At 43.2% G+C, this 20516-nt stretch overlaps 1 protein-coding gene across 18 annotated transcripts in view; it reads right to left on the reverse strand.

Annotated features, from left to right (window-relative positions):
- The window catches only part of Cab39l (calcium binding protein 39 like), a 210195-nt gene that overhangs the window by 33402 nt on the left and 156277 nt on the right, over positions 1-20516 (reverse strand). For 17 of the 18 annotated variants that reach the window (XM_004844158.4, XM_021257834.2, XM_087197455.1 and 14 more), the window contains one exon: positions 10838-13073. The exons of the other annotated variant lie outside the window; for it this stretch is intronic. In XM_004844158.4, coding sequence (XP_004844215.1) covers positions 12894-13073 — 180 coding nt within the window. In that variant the 3' untranslated portion in view covers positions 10838-12893. Of the gene's footprint in view, positions 1-10837; positions 13074-20516 lie in introns of those variants that run through there. 18 annotated transcript variants of the gene reach the window in all.

Consider the following 20516-nt stretch of genomic DNA (forward strand, 5'->3'; position numbering starts at 1 on the left):
TGTTTAGTTATTCCTTGTCCTTTGTCCTCAGGCATAGGACTCCACATTTAGCCCACTACCTCACTGTCTCCCTCCTCCTTAACCTTGTTGTGAAGCGTGACTGGGAGTCTACAGACTGACCACCGACCACACTGAACAGGAGCAAAATCAGCTTTATTGCCAGCAGCTTCAAGGGATTCAAATCACCTTGAAAGCATCAAACAAGTTTACTCTCATTTTTATACCTTTATGTTACTATGGAAGGGGGGAAACAGCAACCATCATCACTGGGGAAACAGTCATCAATCTAAACATAATTACATAAGCAAAGGGACAATGAAGGGGAAGCAGGAGGTTTGGCAGGGCTTTCTGAGGTCACCTTGCTCTGGTGAGTTTGCGTTACAGTAGTGACTATAGTCACAGTATATCTCAGCAAGCATAGTTACACAGTTAACCCATAGTTGCCCATTTTTACACCCAGAGGTAGTTTTTGCCAGAGGTAGTTATAGCCACAAGTTAGTTATCCCTCTCAGACTCATGTCACTTGGTCATATGATATTTCTGTTCCAGTGAAATCACAGATCATATTGACTGGATCTCGCTTTGTAGTTCAGTCTGGCCCTGAACTCACTATGTACCCCAAGATGGCCTCGAACTCGCAGCGATCCTTCTGCCTTGGCCTCCAAGAGCTGGGTTTACAGGCGTGCGCCACCATCCAGGGCCATATTAACTTTTAAAAGGAGCCCCGCCTGTTCTTTTTTCTTTTGGTTCCAGGGATCGAACCCTGGTACCAAAAAAAAAAAGCCCCACCTGAAGACTATAGTAAAGACGTAAATACCGTTATTTATTTGAGCCACCAGAGGGCGATATGTCCCAGAAATGGATCCTTACAGTGGAAACTAGAATGAACATTGTTGGATTCTGTGAGATTTGGAAATTCAGAGTGAGGAGGATGTAAAGCATAGGAAAGGAGAGTAAGCCAGCAGATGGCTGGAGCAGCAGATGGCTGTGGATCCATAGGTAGGAGAGAGAGGGGAAGAGGTTGGCAGGGAGAATGAAATCACAAGGGGCTAGGGACTACTTCTAATGACACAGTCATGTTTGTACCTTAAAACCGTCATTCTAGCATCAGTGTGGACAGCCTATCAGTATGGAGTGGAGGAAGCAGGAGGGGAATTGGGTGGCTGGTGGTTGATTCAAAATGAGAAATGACTAGGGTCCATGCAAAGGTGTCATTTAAAAGGAATAAAGGAGGGCCAGGGATTTAGCTCAGTGGTTCCAGCACCTACCTCACAAGCGCAAGGTCCTGAGTTCGATCCCTGGTACCAAAAAAAAGGAATAAAGGAGGGGACAGAAGCATGTGGGTGAACCATGCAAAAAGAGGGTGGAGTCTCAGGATGGTAAGGAGGCACCCAGGGTAGAGAGCAGGGCTACAGCAGGGAGGGGGGAGGCAGGCTGCAGGTGTGATAAGGAAAGATGCAGTGGTGTTGGGATTCACACAGAATGTCACTCATTCATTCGAAAATATCCACAGCATTTACTACACCCCCAGCAGGGGATAGATCCTGAGATATGTACATGAAGAAAACACTGGCCCCAACACATACTGAGATTTGCGCCCTAGAGGAGAGGCACACAGGAAAGTAGGGGTCAGAAGTCAAGGAGGGAATATTTAAACTGAGAGAGGATGGATGAGAACAAGAAGTAGGTTCACAAAGAATGCTGGGAAGATTGTTCTAGGCACCCAAAATCTCATGGGGCGGCCTGAGGGGAGCCCATAGGTAGGAATTGAAGAGCAGCCAGCCTTGCTGAGACTTACTGGAGGAGAACAGCAGGGACAAGACCTGGCCATGCTTTGAAGATGGTGATACAGGCTTTGGAGTTGACTCTTGAGTGTCAAGGGAAGCTACTGGAGGGTGTGGGGCAGGGGGAGCCACGGCCGGATCTGACGTATATACATGGGTCACTTTGGACACTGGGGAGATGCGGAGATGGGTGCAGTCCAGGTGGGGGAAGGCAGATGCAGAGCAGAGCTCAGATTTGGTGCTCCTCTCAGAAGCGGAAGTGCCCTTGTTGTTGAGCGTGGGTGAAGGCAGAGGACTCTCACATGACATCTGGTTTCTGGCATGAACAACTAGGGGAACTGAAGAGTCATCAGTGGTGCTGGAAAAGATAGGTGCAAAGAACAGCAAGAAGCCACGGTTCTGCTTTGGACTTGGGAACCTTGAGAAGGGAAGAGCCAGCCAGCAAGCAGGTGGGTACATGCATGAGGCTGGAGATCCGCAAGGATGGGCTGGAGGCAAATTCTAGGCATTAAGAGGGGGTGATGGAGAGGACAGGCAGAGGACAAGCTGAGGCATGCTGCTCCTTGGATGAGGAGTGGAGGAGACTGATGCCCATGGGGAAGGCAGAGACAGTTTCATGGGAGCTGAGAGAAGACAGTGCTGTGACAGGAGGCCCTGTCTTCACCTGCACTGAAAGCGAATCTGATGAGGACAAACATGGCTGGTGGATCTGGTGACCCCAAGGCCTTCAGAGTGTTTTCAGGGAGGTGGGTGAGGCCATAGGGCCTGGCTTGCGAGGTACCTTGGAGGTGAGCAGGGGCAGCTGGCTTGTGTAGTAACTAGAGAAGTTTCCCTCTGAAGGGGTGCAAGGTGATGGTTTAGGTTCTGGTGTGACAGGCTGAAGGCTAGAGGACGGCTGCTGTTTCTGATGGGTGGCAGGGGCTCTATGACAGCAGAGGCCGGGAGGTAGCCAGGCATAGTGAGGGATGCAGCTGCCTGTGGGGACTGGAGAATCAGAGCCTTGAGCCAGGGGCATCAGGACTGCTTACCGAAGGTCATTCCCTACAGCTTGGTTCTCTCAGGGCACTTGGGTGAGTCAACAGGCCCCAGCAGTTTATTTGATGGAGGCAAGAGAAAGGGAGCCATTAAAGATCACATCAGTTAGCCAGGTGTGGTGCTGAATGCCTGTAACACCAGCACTCTGGAGGCTGAGGCAGGAGGATCACAAGTTCAGCCCAGCCTGAGCAACTTAGTGAGAACCTGTCTCAAAAAAACAAAGAGCTGGGGATGTAGCTCAATGTAAAAGGCCTGGGTTCAATCCCTAGTAATAAATATCACATCAGTGTGTGTGTGACATGGAGACAGAAATTGGGGTGAACCCATTTGGTTTAAATCACCAAGAGTTTGGGATTATGGTCAAGTATATGAAAGTGGAGAAGTCCAAGAGGCAGTTGGAAATGGAAAGAGTGTGAAGTGTTATGGCTAGAAAAATAAATGCAGCCCAGAAAGAACCAGCTGAAAACTTGTGAAGAAAGAGAAGCTGAGACCAGGAAGATAACTGGAGATTTCCCTAGAGAAGTGATGGCTAACCTTTTAGAGCTTTCAATGATACGAACAGCCTTCTGGGACACGCGTGCCATGGGTTCGCCACCACTGCCCTAGAGGGTGGTGAAGCAAAAGGGTGATCTGGAAACAAGGACCCCTCTGCAGGACTGCTGGGATGGCAGCAACAGTCACAAGCCTCAGAAAGATGCGTGCCATTTTGGGTTCTAGAATTGCTTACAAGGAAAAAATTATGGATGGATGCAAATATTTTAGTTATAATATTTGTAGTGGCTTGAGTTTTGTAAAAATGCTACATGTAGCATCCCCAAATGGGGATGGGGATGGTCCAATTATACTATGGAATGCTATGCAGCTTTAAAAAGGCACACTCAATGTATATTAAATAATATTAATATTATGTTAATATATTTTCATTGAATTATAATTCATATGATCATTAAAATATATAATTCAATGATTTTTAGTATATTAATTCACAGGTATGTGCAACCACAGTCAATTTTAAAATATTTCTATACCTCAGAAAGAAACCCTGTACCCTTTAGCTATCACTCCCTATGTCTCTATCCTTTCCCATCCCCAAGTCCTAGGCAAACATTAATTTTTCTGCCTCTAGATTTCCCTAATCTGAACTTTTCATATGAATGGACTCATATAGTAAGTGCTTGCTATGGTTTTTCCCTCTAAAACTCACCCTAGAATTTAATTGCCAATGTAACCATATTAAGTGGAATCTTTAAGAGGTGACGATTGGGTCATGAGGGCTCCTCCCTTGTGGGTGGAGTTGATGCTGATATTAAAGGGAGCTTGTCTGGCTCCCTCTTGCTCTCTCTAACCCTCTTGTCTTCCACCATGTGATGCCTGAGCAAGAAACTCCTCACCAGGTGCTGCACTGTGATTTTGGACATCCTATCTCCTAGAACTGTGAGCTAAGAAATTTCTGTTATGGCTGCAAAAAATGGACCAAGACAGTGGTCCTTTGTGTCTGATTTCTTTCACTTAGTATATTATCCTCAAGATTCATCCATGTTGTAGTATGTATCAGTGCTTCATTTGTTCTCATGGCTGAATAATATTTTATTGGATGACTATAGCACATGTTGTTTATTCACTTATCAGCAGATAGGTGTTATGCTGTTTCCAACTTTCAGCCATTATAAATAATGCTGTAATGATTTGTGTGCAGGCTTCAGCATGGACATATGTTGTCATCTCTTCTGGGTATATACCTACACGTGGAGATGCTGGGCCATGTGGTAACCCTATGCTTAACCATATGAAGGGCTGCCAGGCTGCTTTCCATAACAGTCACTCCATTTTACATGTGCACCAATAAGATAAAGGCTTCAGTTTATCTGAATCCTCACCAACATTTATTACCTGACCCTTTGATTCTAGCCATTTGAGTGGCCATGAAGTGGTATGTCATTGTGGATTTGATTTGCATTTTCTTTAGAGCCCAGTAATGTTATGTGTCTTTTCACATGTTTATTGGCCACTTGTGTATCTTCTTTGGAGAAATACCTTTAAGTTCTTTGCTCATTTTTTAATTGGGTAGTCTTTTTTTCTTATTGAGTTGTATATTGATGCTACCTTTGTCAATAAAAATGTATGCATTCAAAAAGGCTGACATGATATTGTTGACAGACAGTATTTGTATGGTAAATAGAAGTTTTAATTAATTGAATATTTACCCATGTCTTTGGAATGTTTTACAATGAACATATTTGTAATAAAACAAGCTATGTGAAGAAAAGGAGAAGGAGCCATGGTGTGTCAAGAGGCCCAGAGAGCCAGAGTGCTGCTGAGGCAGGGGCAGGACTGGACGTTTTATGATAGGAGTACTTGTACCAGACCACACCCTCCTGACTTTTCTGAAGCCTTTGGAACATCCAAGATAAGAGAAGATTTGGCAATAAGGACAAAGTAGGTCTGGTCACATTATCGTCATGTATCTGAAGAAAGAAAAAGGGGTCTGTTATGTGCAGCCCTGATCACTAAATCAATGGCAGACAATGTTTCACAACCTGTAATCCAGCTACTCGGGAGGCTGAAGCAGGGGGATCGTAAGTTTAAGGTCAGGTTTGAGACCCTGTCTCAAAATTAAAAATTTTAAAAAGGGGGCTAGGATGTAGCTCAGTGGTAGAGCACCCCTGGTTTTGGTCCTCAGTACTGGATAAAAAGACCCACTGAGACTTCTATCAGTGTACCTTCCTTATGGACCACCTCCAAGACAGTGCCAGGGGTAGTATAATCTGCAGTGCCCCCTTACTTCATACCTCAACATCCTCTCCCTCTCTTTACCCATGACAGTGGCCATGTGACCAGGCTTAAAATAGACAACATCCAGGGATGAACATGAGATGCAACCAGGGTCCATCACAGTCCTGTCAGAAGAGGTGATAAATGAACACTGGGAGAGAGGAGGGGTGTCTTTCTCTTCCTTTTTTTTTGAGACAAAGTCTTGCTATGTGGCCTTGAACTTGTGGCAATTCTCCTGCCTCAGCTTCCCAAGTGCTGGGATTACAGACATGTGCCACCACACGCAGCTCTCTTTCCATTTGGGTCATGTGGTAAGCGTGTTGGTTGGGGTGACATTCTTCTCTCCATGTGGACACACTTGAAACTTGGAGTTCCCAGTTATTTAAAAATAGGTAGGTGGGTAGGTAGGTAGATGGCTATTTTTGGCTTAAGCTAGTTTGAGCTGTGTGTTTCTATTCTTTGCAGCTGAAAAGGTCCTGACTTAGCCAAAAGTCCCTTCCACAGGTTCCTTTGGTTATCCTGAGCAGAGTTAAGGAACTGTCACATGATGGCTTTTAAAAGATACAATGACCAGGGTAGATAGCAGAGCAGGAAAGAGGGTGAGAAAGGGCTGCTGAAGGCGGAGAGCAAGTCTTCTAAGACAGAGGTGAAGGAAAAGTGTTCAAGGCAAAGGCAGATGGGTGAGGAGGCAAAGAAACACCTTGTGTATGTAGAGAGGGAAGAGGAAGGCAGTTATGCCTGTGGGCTCAATATCCACAGTGATATGTGGAAACCAGACTTAGTATCCAAGGAAGCTGGGCTGAGGTTTTGGAATATGGCCAGGGAAGATATGCAAAGAAATCAGTGACATGGAAATGCTGCTAACAATGCCTTCAAGAGCTGTCTCATCCAAATTGTCCTTGCTACAATGCTGCCATCTCTTTCTGTGGCTTCCTGTCAAGTTATTCTTCTGGAACACAGACATTTCTGTCTTTGTGTGGCCAATTCCTCTGAGCTAGATTTGAGCACCATAAGCAGGAGGCAGCTGGCACAGTACTGAAAGATTAGGAGGTTCAGGCTTTGAGCAGTTGTCTACAGCCTTTGGGCCTCACAGGCAGCCTCACTGTTAGCCCCACCACCTCGCCAAGTGTGAGTCTTGTGGATGCTTCATTGGCAGACTTGGCTCTTGAGGCTGGTGGGGGCCCTAAAAGACCATCCTCCCTCAGGACCTTGCCAGGGAGGGGGCTGCATCCCACCTGGGGAGGAGCTGGGCCTGCCAGGTTGTGAGCCTTTCCTGCAGTGAAGGTGTAGGAGTCCTCTTTGCCCTGGCCTTCTCATCTGGGTGCCAGTTTCCTGGCTGCTTATCAGTTGACCACAGCAAACTGACAACTGGATAAAGCCGCTCCGCTCAGAAATTGTCCCCAGTCAAGGTGAAGGGCATGGCTGGTGCTGCCAGACACTGCTGGACTGTGAGCACCCTCCTCCTTCCTCCCACACCCTGGGCAGCACAGAGTCTCATTCATACAGGCAGGGCAGGTCATGGCCACGTGAACATCACACTCAGCTCCCGGAGAAAGGGCAGAGGGTTTCTTCCCCACAGAAAAGACAACAGTTTGCAGTTTAGGCTTTGCAACTTTCCTAGAGTCCTGGGATTATGGAAGCATCATTTGTCCCTGATGTCAGGGTCTTGGGCAGGAGGTGGGTGGGGCTGGGACACAGTGGGGCTTTTGTCTCACTCTGTCTTGATGGCACTTGTTTGTCTGAAACGTTATTTTGAGATGGGTCTCACTGTGTTTCCCAGGCTGGTGTCAAACCTGTAAGCTCAAGTGATCTCAGCAACAAAAAAGTGACGGGTACAGTCTTCATCCCCTCATTCTCTTTCCTCGTTGCTGTCTGTCTCCAGAGCGCCCTTGCTCAGACAGGCAGGTGTCTGCATCACTTCCTAAAGGCAGCTGAAGAGGCTCCCACTCCACCTGCTCCATGTGCACCTGTACCCTGCACATGGAGCACACAGCTCATTTTCTAACCCTGCCGTGTTCATGCCCTGTGGCTCTCAGTGGCAGCAGGACTCTTACTCCAGGACACATCCACTCTGAGCTGTGTCTGTCACAACTGATTCCCACAACAGTCCTGTGAGGCAGGTCCTCCTTTTGCCCATTTCCAGGCAGAAAACCAAAGCTCTGTGATTCTCAACATCAAATAGCCAGGAATGGATATAGGATTTAAGTGAAGGCATGGTGGTTGCCTAAGTCTGAGTCCTTTCATTTACTCAGCACAGACATCATTTAAAGAAAAAAGGGTATGAGGTTCTTGAGGTGGGAAGGGACATATCAACAATCCTGCAGTGCGTGGCACATGGAGTTCCTAGTGTGTGAGTTTAGCTGAGCTGGAAGACATTTCCAGAATTCCCTCTCCTGCACAATAATGAATTAGGGTCACTCTCAAAACCCACCATGCCATCTGTGAGGGAACTGAGGTGGGGTAGGCTCAGTCTGGTCAGTCACAGACCTGCTGTCTTCTTGTCCAGTCAGGGTTCCCTCTGTTCCCCTGCACCTCCTCCTCCAGGTTCTGCCAGTCTTCGGTCAGCCCGGGTACTCTGTGATGAGCTGTGTGGTGTTCTACAATGGGCCATGTCCGCTAAGTAGAAGGCAGGTGGGATCCAGCTCTTCCTGGCTACCCGCTCCAGTCTGACCTCCCTTCCCTGCTGACATGGGCCCAGCACCAGCTGCAGTGGACAGAACACCCCCAGCTCCCAGGACTACATGAGGTCTCCCTCCAAAAACCGCTGTCCCGCAGCAGGACTCTCCCTCAGATCCATCCTTAACCAGTATGGAGAAAGCGTTCAATGGAAGTTGGAGGAATAAATGAGGGGTTGGATATGTTGATCATTTTAAGCTTTAAATCTCGGAAAAACTAAAACTAGGTGATCTTATTTTTTCCAACCTTTGCTAAAAGACCAATTATTCATTTCTGTTCCGACATAGGGGCCCCTATGATCACAGCGTTTTAAAATAACAAAGATGGCTCACAGTGCAGTGATTACTTTACAATGAATTGATTGATGGTGAAGGGTTGTGACTCTGTGCATGTGATTTATGTCTTTATTTTAGGATAATTGCACATCTTCCCCTCTGAGGAAGGAGTAAGGGGAGGAGGTGGCTCATGCAGGGACATTTATCATGCACTTCAGCCTCCAGGTAAGCCCATGGCACTGGGTCATGGAGAAATGTGACATGGAATGGCTGGATGGATGTCATCAAGTGATATCAGGAAATCTAAGTTAATGTTACATCCAGCGGAACAAGCAAGCCAAGGCAATGTAGAAGGTGCCCAACTACAGTCAGAAACTGGTGTCGCTGTATAGTTCAGGGATCCTAAAAATGGTGGAGAAACTGAAGATCCAATGCTGCTGTCCTACGCAGGGGTCTAATTTGATCTTCCAAACATCAGACAGCCAAGTGCAATAGTTAGTCATCCTTTTGAGTGAAAGCTGACTTTTGAAATCTTTCCACTGAGTTACCCTTTTGGTCGAGTGTCCAAGACTCCCTCTTCACAGGCTGTGAGGAAAGGAAGAGCGAGAGCAGGGCTGGGCAGTGGCCTGGACTGGCAGCCTGGCTTCCAGTGCTCGGCCTCTGGGGTCAGTCCTGGCTCCAAGTCCTGGAACTGCTGCCAGCTGTTTGCTTGGGAACAAGGTTCTCACCCTTTCTGAGGCTCACTGTTCTCTGTCTGGGGGAGGCTCAACTGGATGTCTGCATGGGCCAAGCTCGGGCTACACATATCATTTCAGTCTGCTTTGTCTTAATCAGGGCAGCTGCCCACCAGCATTTTCCAGATTTCAAAAACACGCCACATTCTTCTTCCCATCCCATCTTTAATCTTTTCCATCTTCTTACGCAGATGAAGTTTAATTTTTCAACATCTCTATAAGCTGGGTGTGTCTGTGATCGGCTGGAATACTCTTGGAGTCTGAGGCAGGAGGATCATGAGTTCAAGCCCAGCTTGGGGCACTTATCAACAAAGACCCTGTCTCAAAAAGGGATGGGGATGTGACTCAGTGTGAAGGCTCTGGGTTCAGTCTCCAGCACTGCAAATTATCATCATCAACAACAAAAACAACAACAGTCTCCTTATAGTGTATGTTTCAGTCTTTATCCAACTGTGAGCTCTCATCAAAATACCCAAAACCTTCCTGAAACAACAACCCAAAAACATGGTGATTATTCATGCCAGACATACAATATTCTTTTGGATAAAAGAGATGAAATCTTAATTCCCTTTAATTAATTATCGAGATCTGTAAGTGAAGCAACTATCTTTTCACATGTACATGTGAAGACTCTAACCATTATGTACTGCAAACATAAACTAATAAAAATAAAGATCTGTAATAAGCCAGGCATGGTTGCTGATACCTGCAATTTCAGCTACTTGGGAGGCTGAGGCAAGAGAATCACAAATCCAAGGTCAGCCTAGACTATGTAGTGAGACCCTGTCTTAAAAGTGGGGGGATTCTGGGTTCAATCGTGAGTTACACTCACAAAGTCTGTAATAAACTCAAATCATTATTTAAAAAATTTAAAAAGCCATTCTAGTGATTTCTGAATTTCATTTCCCTTCATATTACAATCAGTTCCAGGTCTTGTGTAATTTCAAGTCAGCAAAGAATGAGAACCCAGGAGGCTGGGAGTCATTTAACGAGGGGCGTGTGCTACAGAGCCTCTGTTCCAAGTGCAGTCCTGACATTTGGGCAGCTGCCTTGCTTTAGCTGAGGGCCTTGTCCAAGAACATTTTGATCTCAGCCCTTGCTGGCTGCATCCCAGGAGCCTCCCAGGTGGCAGCAAGGGAGAGCATCACACACTTCCCAATACCCTGACCTTTCCCATATTGCAGCCTGGGGGATGAAGGAGGGAAAAAGAGGAGGAGTTGGGCCTCAGGCCACCATGGGTTTCTGTCTGGGATAAACTTCTTACAACCTCCATGTCTTCCAAGATTTAATAGGAATGATTCCATTCCTAGTCATGCTGAGGCATGATAATAGGATGTAGAAATTTAGTGCCTGGTGGGTGGCACTTGGTCAAAGGCACTTATCAATTGGTCCATGGGCAGGGCCATGGCTGGAGGGCACTGGAAGATGTGGTGGGGCTTTGGGGTGCCCAGCGCCCGGCCAAAGCTGGTCCATCCTTGGGCCTGGGGATGTCCTTGTTTGGAATGGTGACAAGAGCATAGCTGCCCAACCAACATCCAGGGGAATGAAACTGACCAAAGAGTATATGTGGTACCTTTTTATTTAGTCAGTCTTATTTAAATGTGTGCTTTTGGAATAGTTTATTAAGTATGACCTTTTCAAAATTCAATTCTCACACTATATACAGTGATCTTTGTGCAAACATATTTTGACTGTGAGCTTCCTGTTCCCCCCTTTTGATTTAATCTACAAACTGATATCACATCAAAAGCCCAGCTACTTCATTTATTGGGTCAGAGACTATAATTTTCAAACATAATAAGTATAGAGCTAGAATAAGGAAATGCTAAGAAAGAGCTAATTCAAGCCCACAGGAAGTAATATGTTTATCAGAAAAGAATGATAACAAGGCCTTACTTTCTAACAGAAAACATGTGTCCCATGATATTATGGAACAGTATTAAGCAACCAAGTATACTTTCATTATTTCATCTTCATTTAAAAATATTTACACTCATCTCAATCAAATAGGCAAACCCAGAAAAGATGAATTCTAAGGGACCCTGGACTGTCAGGGAATGTTATAAAAACAATATAACTCCAGAGACTAAGAACACAGGTCATCAGGGGCTGCCCTGACCCTCCTTGCTGCCCCTGGCCAGTGCTGCTCCCAGAAGGTGAAGAAGTCCGCACCATCTGCCTCAGAGCTCCATGCAGGGCACAGAGGCAACACCTGAGTCCCAGGTGCATAGGGAGATATCCCTCCAGGTAGTTCTTCAGGTACAGTATCTACAAGGGGCACTGATCCTGGAGAACACATTTCTTTCTACTTCTCTGGGCAGAGAAATAGCTGGTTGAAGAAAAAGAATACAGCAGAAATACAGAAGAAAAAGAATACAAGCTGAAGAAAAAATAATTACAGCACAGTATAAAAACTGAGGGTTTTAATGGAAGTCAAAACTTATAGTTTAGTAATAGAATTATAAAAGTACAGATTAGCAATTCTAATTTTAATGTCTTATAGCTTTAAATATTTTATATACTTGGTGCCTGAAAACGAACTGTGACCTTTTTAAAATGTATTTTTTTGTTCCCATGTCTTTTAAAGAAACACAGATAAACTCCTTAATTATTATAGTATTCCAGAGAGTATTTGGGACCAAAATTTTTAGGTTTTTTACCTTATCACTAAAGACTTTGATGGGAAGTTACAGAATGAAAGCTTATTAGAAAGCAAACTGGAAAAAAATGTTTAGTCACCTGAGAAGTTTTTCATGCATGAATAATGTCTCTTTCCATGGGCATTATCACCCATTGATAGAAAGGTGATAATACTGTAACTCTCTGGACCCATGATTTGTACCTAGTGCAATCCCAATGTAATGATTCCCACTCTAAAAACACTGTCTTCACAAAGCATTCTTCCTATATTGACAGGAATAAAATATCCTGACATTACTGACTCTGTAGAAGCTGACATGGAACAGCAGTGACTCTCGGAACCATTTGTTTGCAGTTCTCCCGAGAGCAAGTCACACCCTATGGGTCCACTGTGTCCCCATGGTCCTTGCCAAGCCATCTTGGTCCTACTCAGTTGCCTCCACTGCAGTGGACAGGCATGTGCCTGGGTCAGGGATGGGATGGGATGTGCCACAGTGAGCAGAAGGAAGTTAGGAATCATTAATTACAGTCTGAGGACACTAGACTGGGAGGAAAAGGATGCACAGACTGACACTGACCTTATCTTCTCTGATCTTTCAGTGCCTTAAAGACTCTGACAAAGTAAAGATGGGCAAAATCAGCTCCACCCTGGGGCCTCCCAAGGTCTCAGAGGTGCATTTGAGCTCCTCCTACTTGGTGGCCAAGAGCTCATCTCTGCAAGTTAAAACTGCTTTTATCAACATCTAATACAATGGCTCTGATTTCACATAAATAATCACAAACTTGATTAAAATGAATATATTATTATTTTAGGTTAATTTTTTCCATTCAAATGTTTATATTCCATCTACCCTGAACAATTAATTGAGAAAAAAACAGGCACCTTCAGAGACTTTGCAAGAACAGTGACATTTTGAAACGACATTGTACAAACTGAGCAGGGAAGAACAAAGGACTGTGGCATTGCGGTGACATCTTCAAGGGGCTGTTTTCTTCAAGTCTCGAATCTGTTTAATCAAGTAGTTCTTCTCATCAGTGAACTGTTCATCATCTGTCCTATCCTTTTGGAAGCTGCTCAGAAACTCAATGAGTTTGGGTTGATTTTTTAACAGAATCTCCACAATGGGCTGCGTTTTGTGAGGACTGGCCACAAACACCTGGAACGTAAAAGAAACAAATACATAGGACAGGACCACACCCCGGGATTGCATGAGCCCTGTTTGTTTCATGTGCTCCTTCTGTTCCGAATATACAGAAAGCCCCACTGAGACTTCCTTACTCAGTAAGTCATCTTGCCATTGTTCTCCTTGGGAGCCCAGGAGCACATGGGAACCATTTGGGTACATTTTGGACTTTTACTTTATTTTCATTTGAAATGTTCATTTAACTATGAATCTTTTGAACAGAAAATAACAAAATAGGCACCAATATAGTCACTACACAAACTGAACAGATTTTGACATTTTGCTTCAAATCTCTTCTTACAGAAATAAAATATTACAAATGGAACCAAACTCCTGCCTTCCACCTTTCCAACCTCATCCCAGCAGTAAGCTACCATCTCCAAGCACATTTTGACCCATTTCCTCCTACCACATATGCCTGTAAACATGAACAACACACAGAATTTGACTGTACTTATCTTTTTACAATTTATTTTTTGAACAGATAATAGACTCAAGTGAATAGTCTCCCTTTCACTTTAGGGGTCACTACTGATACTGTTTTCTTGGATATATTGACAACTCCCCGCCTCATTCCAACTCAGAAGGGCAGGTATGAAAATGTGTGTTTTCACAAAGTTCCACAAAGATTCTAAAGCATAATCGTGGTTAAAATCACAATCTGGAGTACTATCAATTTAGCTATGGGCTCACGGTGTAGCTCAGTGGAAGAGCATTTGCCTGCACAGGAGAGGTCCTGATTCCCAGCACTACAAATAAACAACTCAGCAACACTGTACAGACAGCAATGACTATAATAATAGGACATAATCACTCAAAACTATAATATGGGTTGGTGAACTGCCTAGTTACTGCTGCATATATAAGGCTAGAATACAGATCAAAGGGTACCTGACCCCTATAGAGCTCTCTGGTGTCATATTCTGGGCTCCTGACTCCTCTGAAGAGCTGACGACTTCCCAGAAGTACCTCTGTCCAGCTCCCTACCCTGCAGCCCCAGTAACATACAGCCCTATGGGGGCACAATGCCAAGCTTTGGTTACTATGGGGCAAGGTTCCTCTACTTCAGCAAGTGCAGACCAAGAGAAAACTCTACCAGGATATTAAGTACCAACAAGGGGGGAATAAAAGGCTACAGAGGCACCAAGAAGCTGGAGATAAATGAGATTTAGGTACGGGGCAGATGGGCTCCTGGTGTAGCACCATGTGAGTTAGTACATGAGGCATGGGGAGAACTTTTACAAATGGTGGCAACAAGAGAAAGAATTCTGGGGCCGGGGAGTTAGCTCAGTGGTACTGCTGCCTGCCTTAGAAATGCAAGGTCCTGAGTTTGATCCCCGGTACCAAAAAAAGAAAAAAAGAAAGAAAGAATTCTGGAAATATGGAATTTCACCAATGGAAGCCCCAAGATGGGCATGGACACCGGCTGTGGGAACAACCACAGGAGTGAGAGTGGGATGAGGGTTTTAGCAGGGTAGGCTCTCAGACCCTAGTTCAGTGAGAGGTATAACCAGTGTTCAAATCCCACTTCTACCTGTTAGCAGTGTCCACAAACAAATCTTTTTAATGGAGTTTCATCCAGAATAAAAGGGCCTCTACCTGCAGCACTGGAGATACACTGGAGAACACACACAGGTGAGTCTTCCAAAGACCTTCTGTTGTCCCTGCAGAGTGGGGACTTGGGACTGCTGAGGTAAAGTGCCTGACCTTGTTTTAGGGCCTGGTCGCTGTTCCATCACTCTAGTTCTGGTCAGCTGTATACATGACCTTCCACCACCTATTTATAGCCATGCTAGCTGGTTATTTTTACTCAGTTGAATCAGCACTTCACATTCATCAGAACACTTAATCCACACAGCACCCCTGAGGTATGATGGCTGTTACCCCATTTGATAAATAAGGAAACTAAGGTTTAACGAAGTTAAGAAACTTGACTGCCTGATACTATGATTGAGCCACAGACTGAGGCAGACAGCCGGATTCAAAACCCAGTACATAAACTACCATGTATTAGCTGTATGATCCTGCAAAACTTCTTTACCTCTCTGCACCCCAGTTTCTTCATCTGGAAAATGAGGATAAGGATGGCATGTATGAGCCATTAGGTAACTGAGGCTTTGTGAGAATGCTACATGTATTCTCATAGGCACTGGAACAGTTCCTGGTGCTTGCAGGCACTCAGTGGGGTAAGCAGCAGGGGTCAGTGCTGCTCCACGTACACAGAATTGTTGAAGCTGAAGCTGAGATCAAACCCAGGGTGCTTGTTTGCATTTGTGAGAAATGATAAAACATGACATCTTGCCAGGGGAGGTTCAAAACTGGGAGCCAAAATCCACAAATCTCTAATACTCAACTAGTTTGGGCAATTCATTCCTGAAAGAGTTTAAATATGATATAAATATGATACATTAATTCTTGATGTTTCTGTTCTTTCCATCAAAGGCCTTGGAGATTTTGCTCACTCAGCAAGTGCTAAGGAGCACAGAGCACTGTTTGGAAGCTCTGCATGAACCTGTGGCCGCCAGTGGCTCACTGTTCTCTCATAATAAACCCACCTCAGTCAGGCCCAGACTGGAACAGAGAAGGAAAAGGCTCTCCCAAGCTCTCACTTGACAAGTCTAGAGCCATGAGGTGACAAGAAGCTATTGATCTTTGACTTTCTGAGCTATAAAATACACCAAGGTCCTCTTAATATAACAACCACTGGGACAAAAACATCACAAAGGAAGTTAGAAAATACTTCAAGACAAATGTAAACAAAAACACAATAAATCAGAACATATGGATGCACCAAAAGCAATACTTGGAAGAAATTTATAGTTATAAATACCTACATTCAAACATCTCAAGCAATAACCTAACTTTACCTTAAGGAACTAGAAAAAGAAAAGTCAACTAAACCAAGGCAAAAAAAGGAAGCCATAAAGATTAGAGCAGAGATAAACAAAATGGAAGAGAGAAAAACTACAGAGAAAATCAATGAAACCAAAAGTTGGTTCTTTAAAAAGATCAACAATCGCTTCTCAGCCTTTTGGCTAAGATCAAGTGTAAAAAGATCAACAAAGTTGACAAGCCATTAGCTAGAGTGACAAAAAACAGAGAAGATTCAATGAAATGAAAGTGGTTACAACCTTATAGAAACAACAACAAAAAATAGGAGAGAATACTATGAATGACTGTACAGCAATGTATTAGGTGAAATGACCAAATTCCTCAAGAAGAAAATCTGAACAGATCTATTACAAGATATCAAGTCAGTAATTTAAAAAAAGTCACAACAACAACAAAAAGCTCAGAACCACATGACTTTACTGGTAAATTCTATCAACATTTAAAGAAAAATTAACATGAATATTTTTCAAATTCTTCCTCAACAAGGAACACTTCCTAACTCATTCTGAGACCACCAGTATCCTCAAACTAAAGATAGATAGGACGATAAGAGAAAACTTACCAATATGTGTTATGAATAAAAATTAAAAAAAAAATCTTCAGTAAAATACTAGCTTACTAAGTCCACAGGCATATGAAAAGAATTATATTCCACATGGTTCAAATAAGAAAATCAGTCAGTGTAACACACTACAATGTACTGGGTTAAACTGTGTTCTCAAAAGAGATATATCCACCTCCTAACCCTTGGTATCTGGATGTGATCTTGTTTGGGAAAGGGCGCTTTCCATATGTAATCAAGTTAAGACGAGGTTATATTTGTTTATGGGGCCCTTCCAACTACTGTTGTCCTTATAAGAGAGGGAACTGTGGACACAAAAAATACAAGCATGTAGACAGAAATGTCTTGTGAAGATGGAGACAGAGAATTGAGTGATGTATCTGCAAGCCAAGGAATGCCAAGGATTACTGACAAGAACCAGAAGCTGGGGAGAGAGGATGGAAAGTCTCCCTCCCCCAGAGCTTCCTACAGGAACCAATCCTGTTCAGACTTTGACTTTGGATTTCTGGACCCCAGAGTTGTAGGAGAATAAATTTCTTTTGTTTTAAGCCACTCTGCTTGTGCTTCAAGGTTATAGAAGTCTTAGGAAACTAGTATATCAATTAATTGAATGAAGGAAAACCACATGATCATCCCAACTAATAAAGGAGAAGTATTTGACAAGACCCAATACCCTCTCATGATTAAAAAAAATTCAGTATGGGACAACTGGGAATCCACTTGCAAAAGAATGAAGGTGGGCCCTTACCTCACAACCTCACCCTTTACACCAAAAATAATTTAAAATCAAAACCCAAATATAAGAGCTTTTAGAGAAAAATATTGGAGTACATGCTCATGACCTTGGATTTGGTCATGGTTTCTTAGATATGATACCAAAAGCACCAGCAATGAAAAAACTTAGATAAATTGAAATTCATCAAAATTTAAAACTTTAAGCCAGGCACCTATAATTCCAACTACTCAGGAAGCTGAGGCAGGAGGACTGCAAGTTCCAGGTCAGCCTAGCCTGGGCGACTTAGTGAGACACTGTCTTTAAAGAAACAAACAAACAAACACAAAGGCTGGGGATGTAGCTCAGTAATAGAGTGCTTGCCTAGCATTCGGGAAGCCCTGGGTGCAGTACTGAAAAAAAAAAAAATTAAAATTTTAGTGTATCACAGGATACTTGGAAGAATAAAAAGAAAACTCACAGAATTGGAGAAAATATTTTCAAATCAAATATCCGAGCACTGGCATGTATCTAGAATATGTAAAGAACCCTTAAAATCCAACAAAAAAATAAGCAATCCATTTAAAAGACAAAAAATTTGAATAGACATTTTTTTCAAAGATACATAAATGGCCAAAAAACACATTAAAACTGCTCCAAATTATTCATTAGGGAAATTCAAATCAAAACCACAATGAGATAACCTTTTCATCTACTAGGATGGGTACAATTAAATAAAACTGATAATAACTGTTTTGAGGAGAAAGAGCAACTGGGACCCTGTACTTTGCAGGTAAGAATGTTCAATGGTGCAGATTCTGTGGAAAACAGTTTGGCATTTCCTCCGTTAGTTAAATGTTGAATTACCATATGACTGAACAATTGGATTCCTAAAATGGAAAACATTTGTTCAAACAAAAATTTATACTCTAATATTCATTACAGCACTACTCATACTAGGACAAAGTGGAAATAACCTAAGTATCAATCAACTGGTGAATGGATATCCACGCAGTGGAATACCCATAGATGATCTCCACATTAACAGGAATGAAGTACTGAAGGATCACAGTGCAACACAGATTTGATTCCATTTATACAAAATATCCTGAATAGGCAGATCCACAGAGCTAGAAAGCAGATTGGTGGTTGCCAGGGGTGGAGGCAAGAAAAAATGGGGAGGGACTACTTGATGAGTACAGGGTTTGCTTTTAGGGTGATGGAATGTCCCAGAAGTAGACAGTGGGGATGGTTGCACAACACTGTAAATATGCTGGATGTCACTGAATTGTAATATTTTAAAATGGCTCACATGGTGAATCTTATGTGACTTTTACTACAACGAACTAAAACTGTTACTAAAAAAAAAAAAAGGATTCCAGGCTTGTTTACAATGTTACACAAAGTGTCTGATGTTGATATAATACCTATGTGTATGGTAGGAAATTGCATACTGGAGCCAAACCGTGAACCTCTTCTGGTAACTGTTTACAATGGAGTTGCTGAGAAGTTTTAGCTAAAAATTGTCTGGCATTTTGTGGTAACTACATAAATAACTCACAACAGTTTTCATTTCTAAAAAAAGGGAGGGGGGGTAAATATATTGAAAAACTAAGGTTCTGTTTAAAAACAGTGGTGAAATTTGCACACAGGCATCATTGGATTAGCTCCACTGAACCCATACCCTGTACCATAAACCTAAGAAAAATGTTGTTTTCAAGTTTTAAATTTTCCCTTATTTTTGTTTTTTATAGCTCCTGACCTCTGCTGCTTCTAAAGATGGTTACTGATTGCAGGCAACTGTGGCAATTGTGCATGAGTCCCTGGCGGCAGCTTGCGGTAGCCCACTGATCCAAAGGAACACACTTCTAACTCAAAGTAATGGGGAACTGGAGCTTTTGACTATTGTGTTCAGAAGAGCTTCTTCCGGCTCTTTCTGTTGTCCTCATTGTTTTTTTTTTTTATGAAACACTTCTCAAAGCACACCAGGGGCCGGGGATTTAGCTCAGTGTTTCCGGCGCCTGCCTTGCAAGGGAAAGGTCCCGAGTTCGATCCCCGGCACCAAAAAAAAAAAAAAAAAAAGCACACCAGCACATTTAAACAGGAAAACTGCCCGTGACTTCCTTTTAGAATGCAGTCTTATTGCTGGTGTACCTTAGTTTATACGACATGTCTCAGAAATGTGATTTATGGCTTCTCAAGTATGAGAGAAACGTAAATATCATAGCCATAACTCCAATACTTTTAGTTTTCTGAACCAAAAATATTTTTCTCTCCAATTCAAACTGAAATGGTTCTTATGAAAAATAAAAAGTCTACGTTTTCATTCATTAATATCATTGAAATTCTCTTTATCAAGAGAGATGTGAACCAGATAAGGTATTGGAGGGTTTGCCTTCTGCTTTGCAGACCTAATTTTCAAAGATACATACTGAAAGTCTGGAATGTGTATTGTTATTTAAACGAATACAAATCTGAGTAGTAAGTATTTAGAATATTTTGATACAATACTTAGAAATACTGATCAGAGATCAGTACTCCTTGTTTGAGAAAGAAGAACCAGATCGCTGCCTCTGCAAGCCAGTTCGTTGTCCATAAGCACTGTTGCACCCACACTAGAACTGGACTGGGCCTGGCTGCACAACAAGGAAAAAAATCAACCCCGGGAAGAAAGCAGTACAGGTGGTGGAGGCCAGCAGGCTCAAAGTTTAGTACACTATAAAGATCTCTAGAACTGCCCGAAATCCGCCTCCTCATTGCTGCCATTGCTGTAATCACTCTGATGATACAGTGATACATGTGGGAAACTAGGGAAATAGAGTAAAACACAAAGAAGAAAGTAAAAAAATCACCTACAGGGCAGAGGAGTAGCTTGGTGGTAGCACATTTGCTTAGCACATGTGCGTAAGGCCTGGTGTTCCATTCTAGCACCACAACACAATTGATCAATCAATCAATATAAAAAAATAAACCAAACCAAACCACTTAACTCCTCCACCAAAAGATAATCATATTTGGTACATCCTTCTTGAATTGTTTTCTGTGCACGTAGCTATACACAAATATATTTTAAACAAAACTGAGCTTGCATTCTGCACACACTGGGTTGTAACCTGCTCTTCTGCTTAATAATATGTTTTTGACATTTCATACACTCACTAGGTGAGACCACTTGAAAGACTTAGTACTAGAGTCCCAGTGTCTGAATCTTTGCTCTGCACTGGGCATTGTGTTAGACAGTTCATATGTA

This window comes from Heterocephalus glaber, unplaced genomic scaffold (genome assembly GCF_053883595.1).
Source record: "Heterocephalus glaber isolate CG9 unplaced genomic scaffold, H.glaber_assembly_v1.0 deba00001666, whole genome shotgun sequence".
NCBI classification, from domain to species: domain Eukaryota; kingdom Metazoa; phylum Chordata; class Mammalia; order Rodentia; family Bathyergidae; genus Heterocephalus; species Heterocephalus glaber.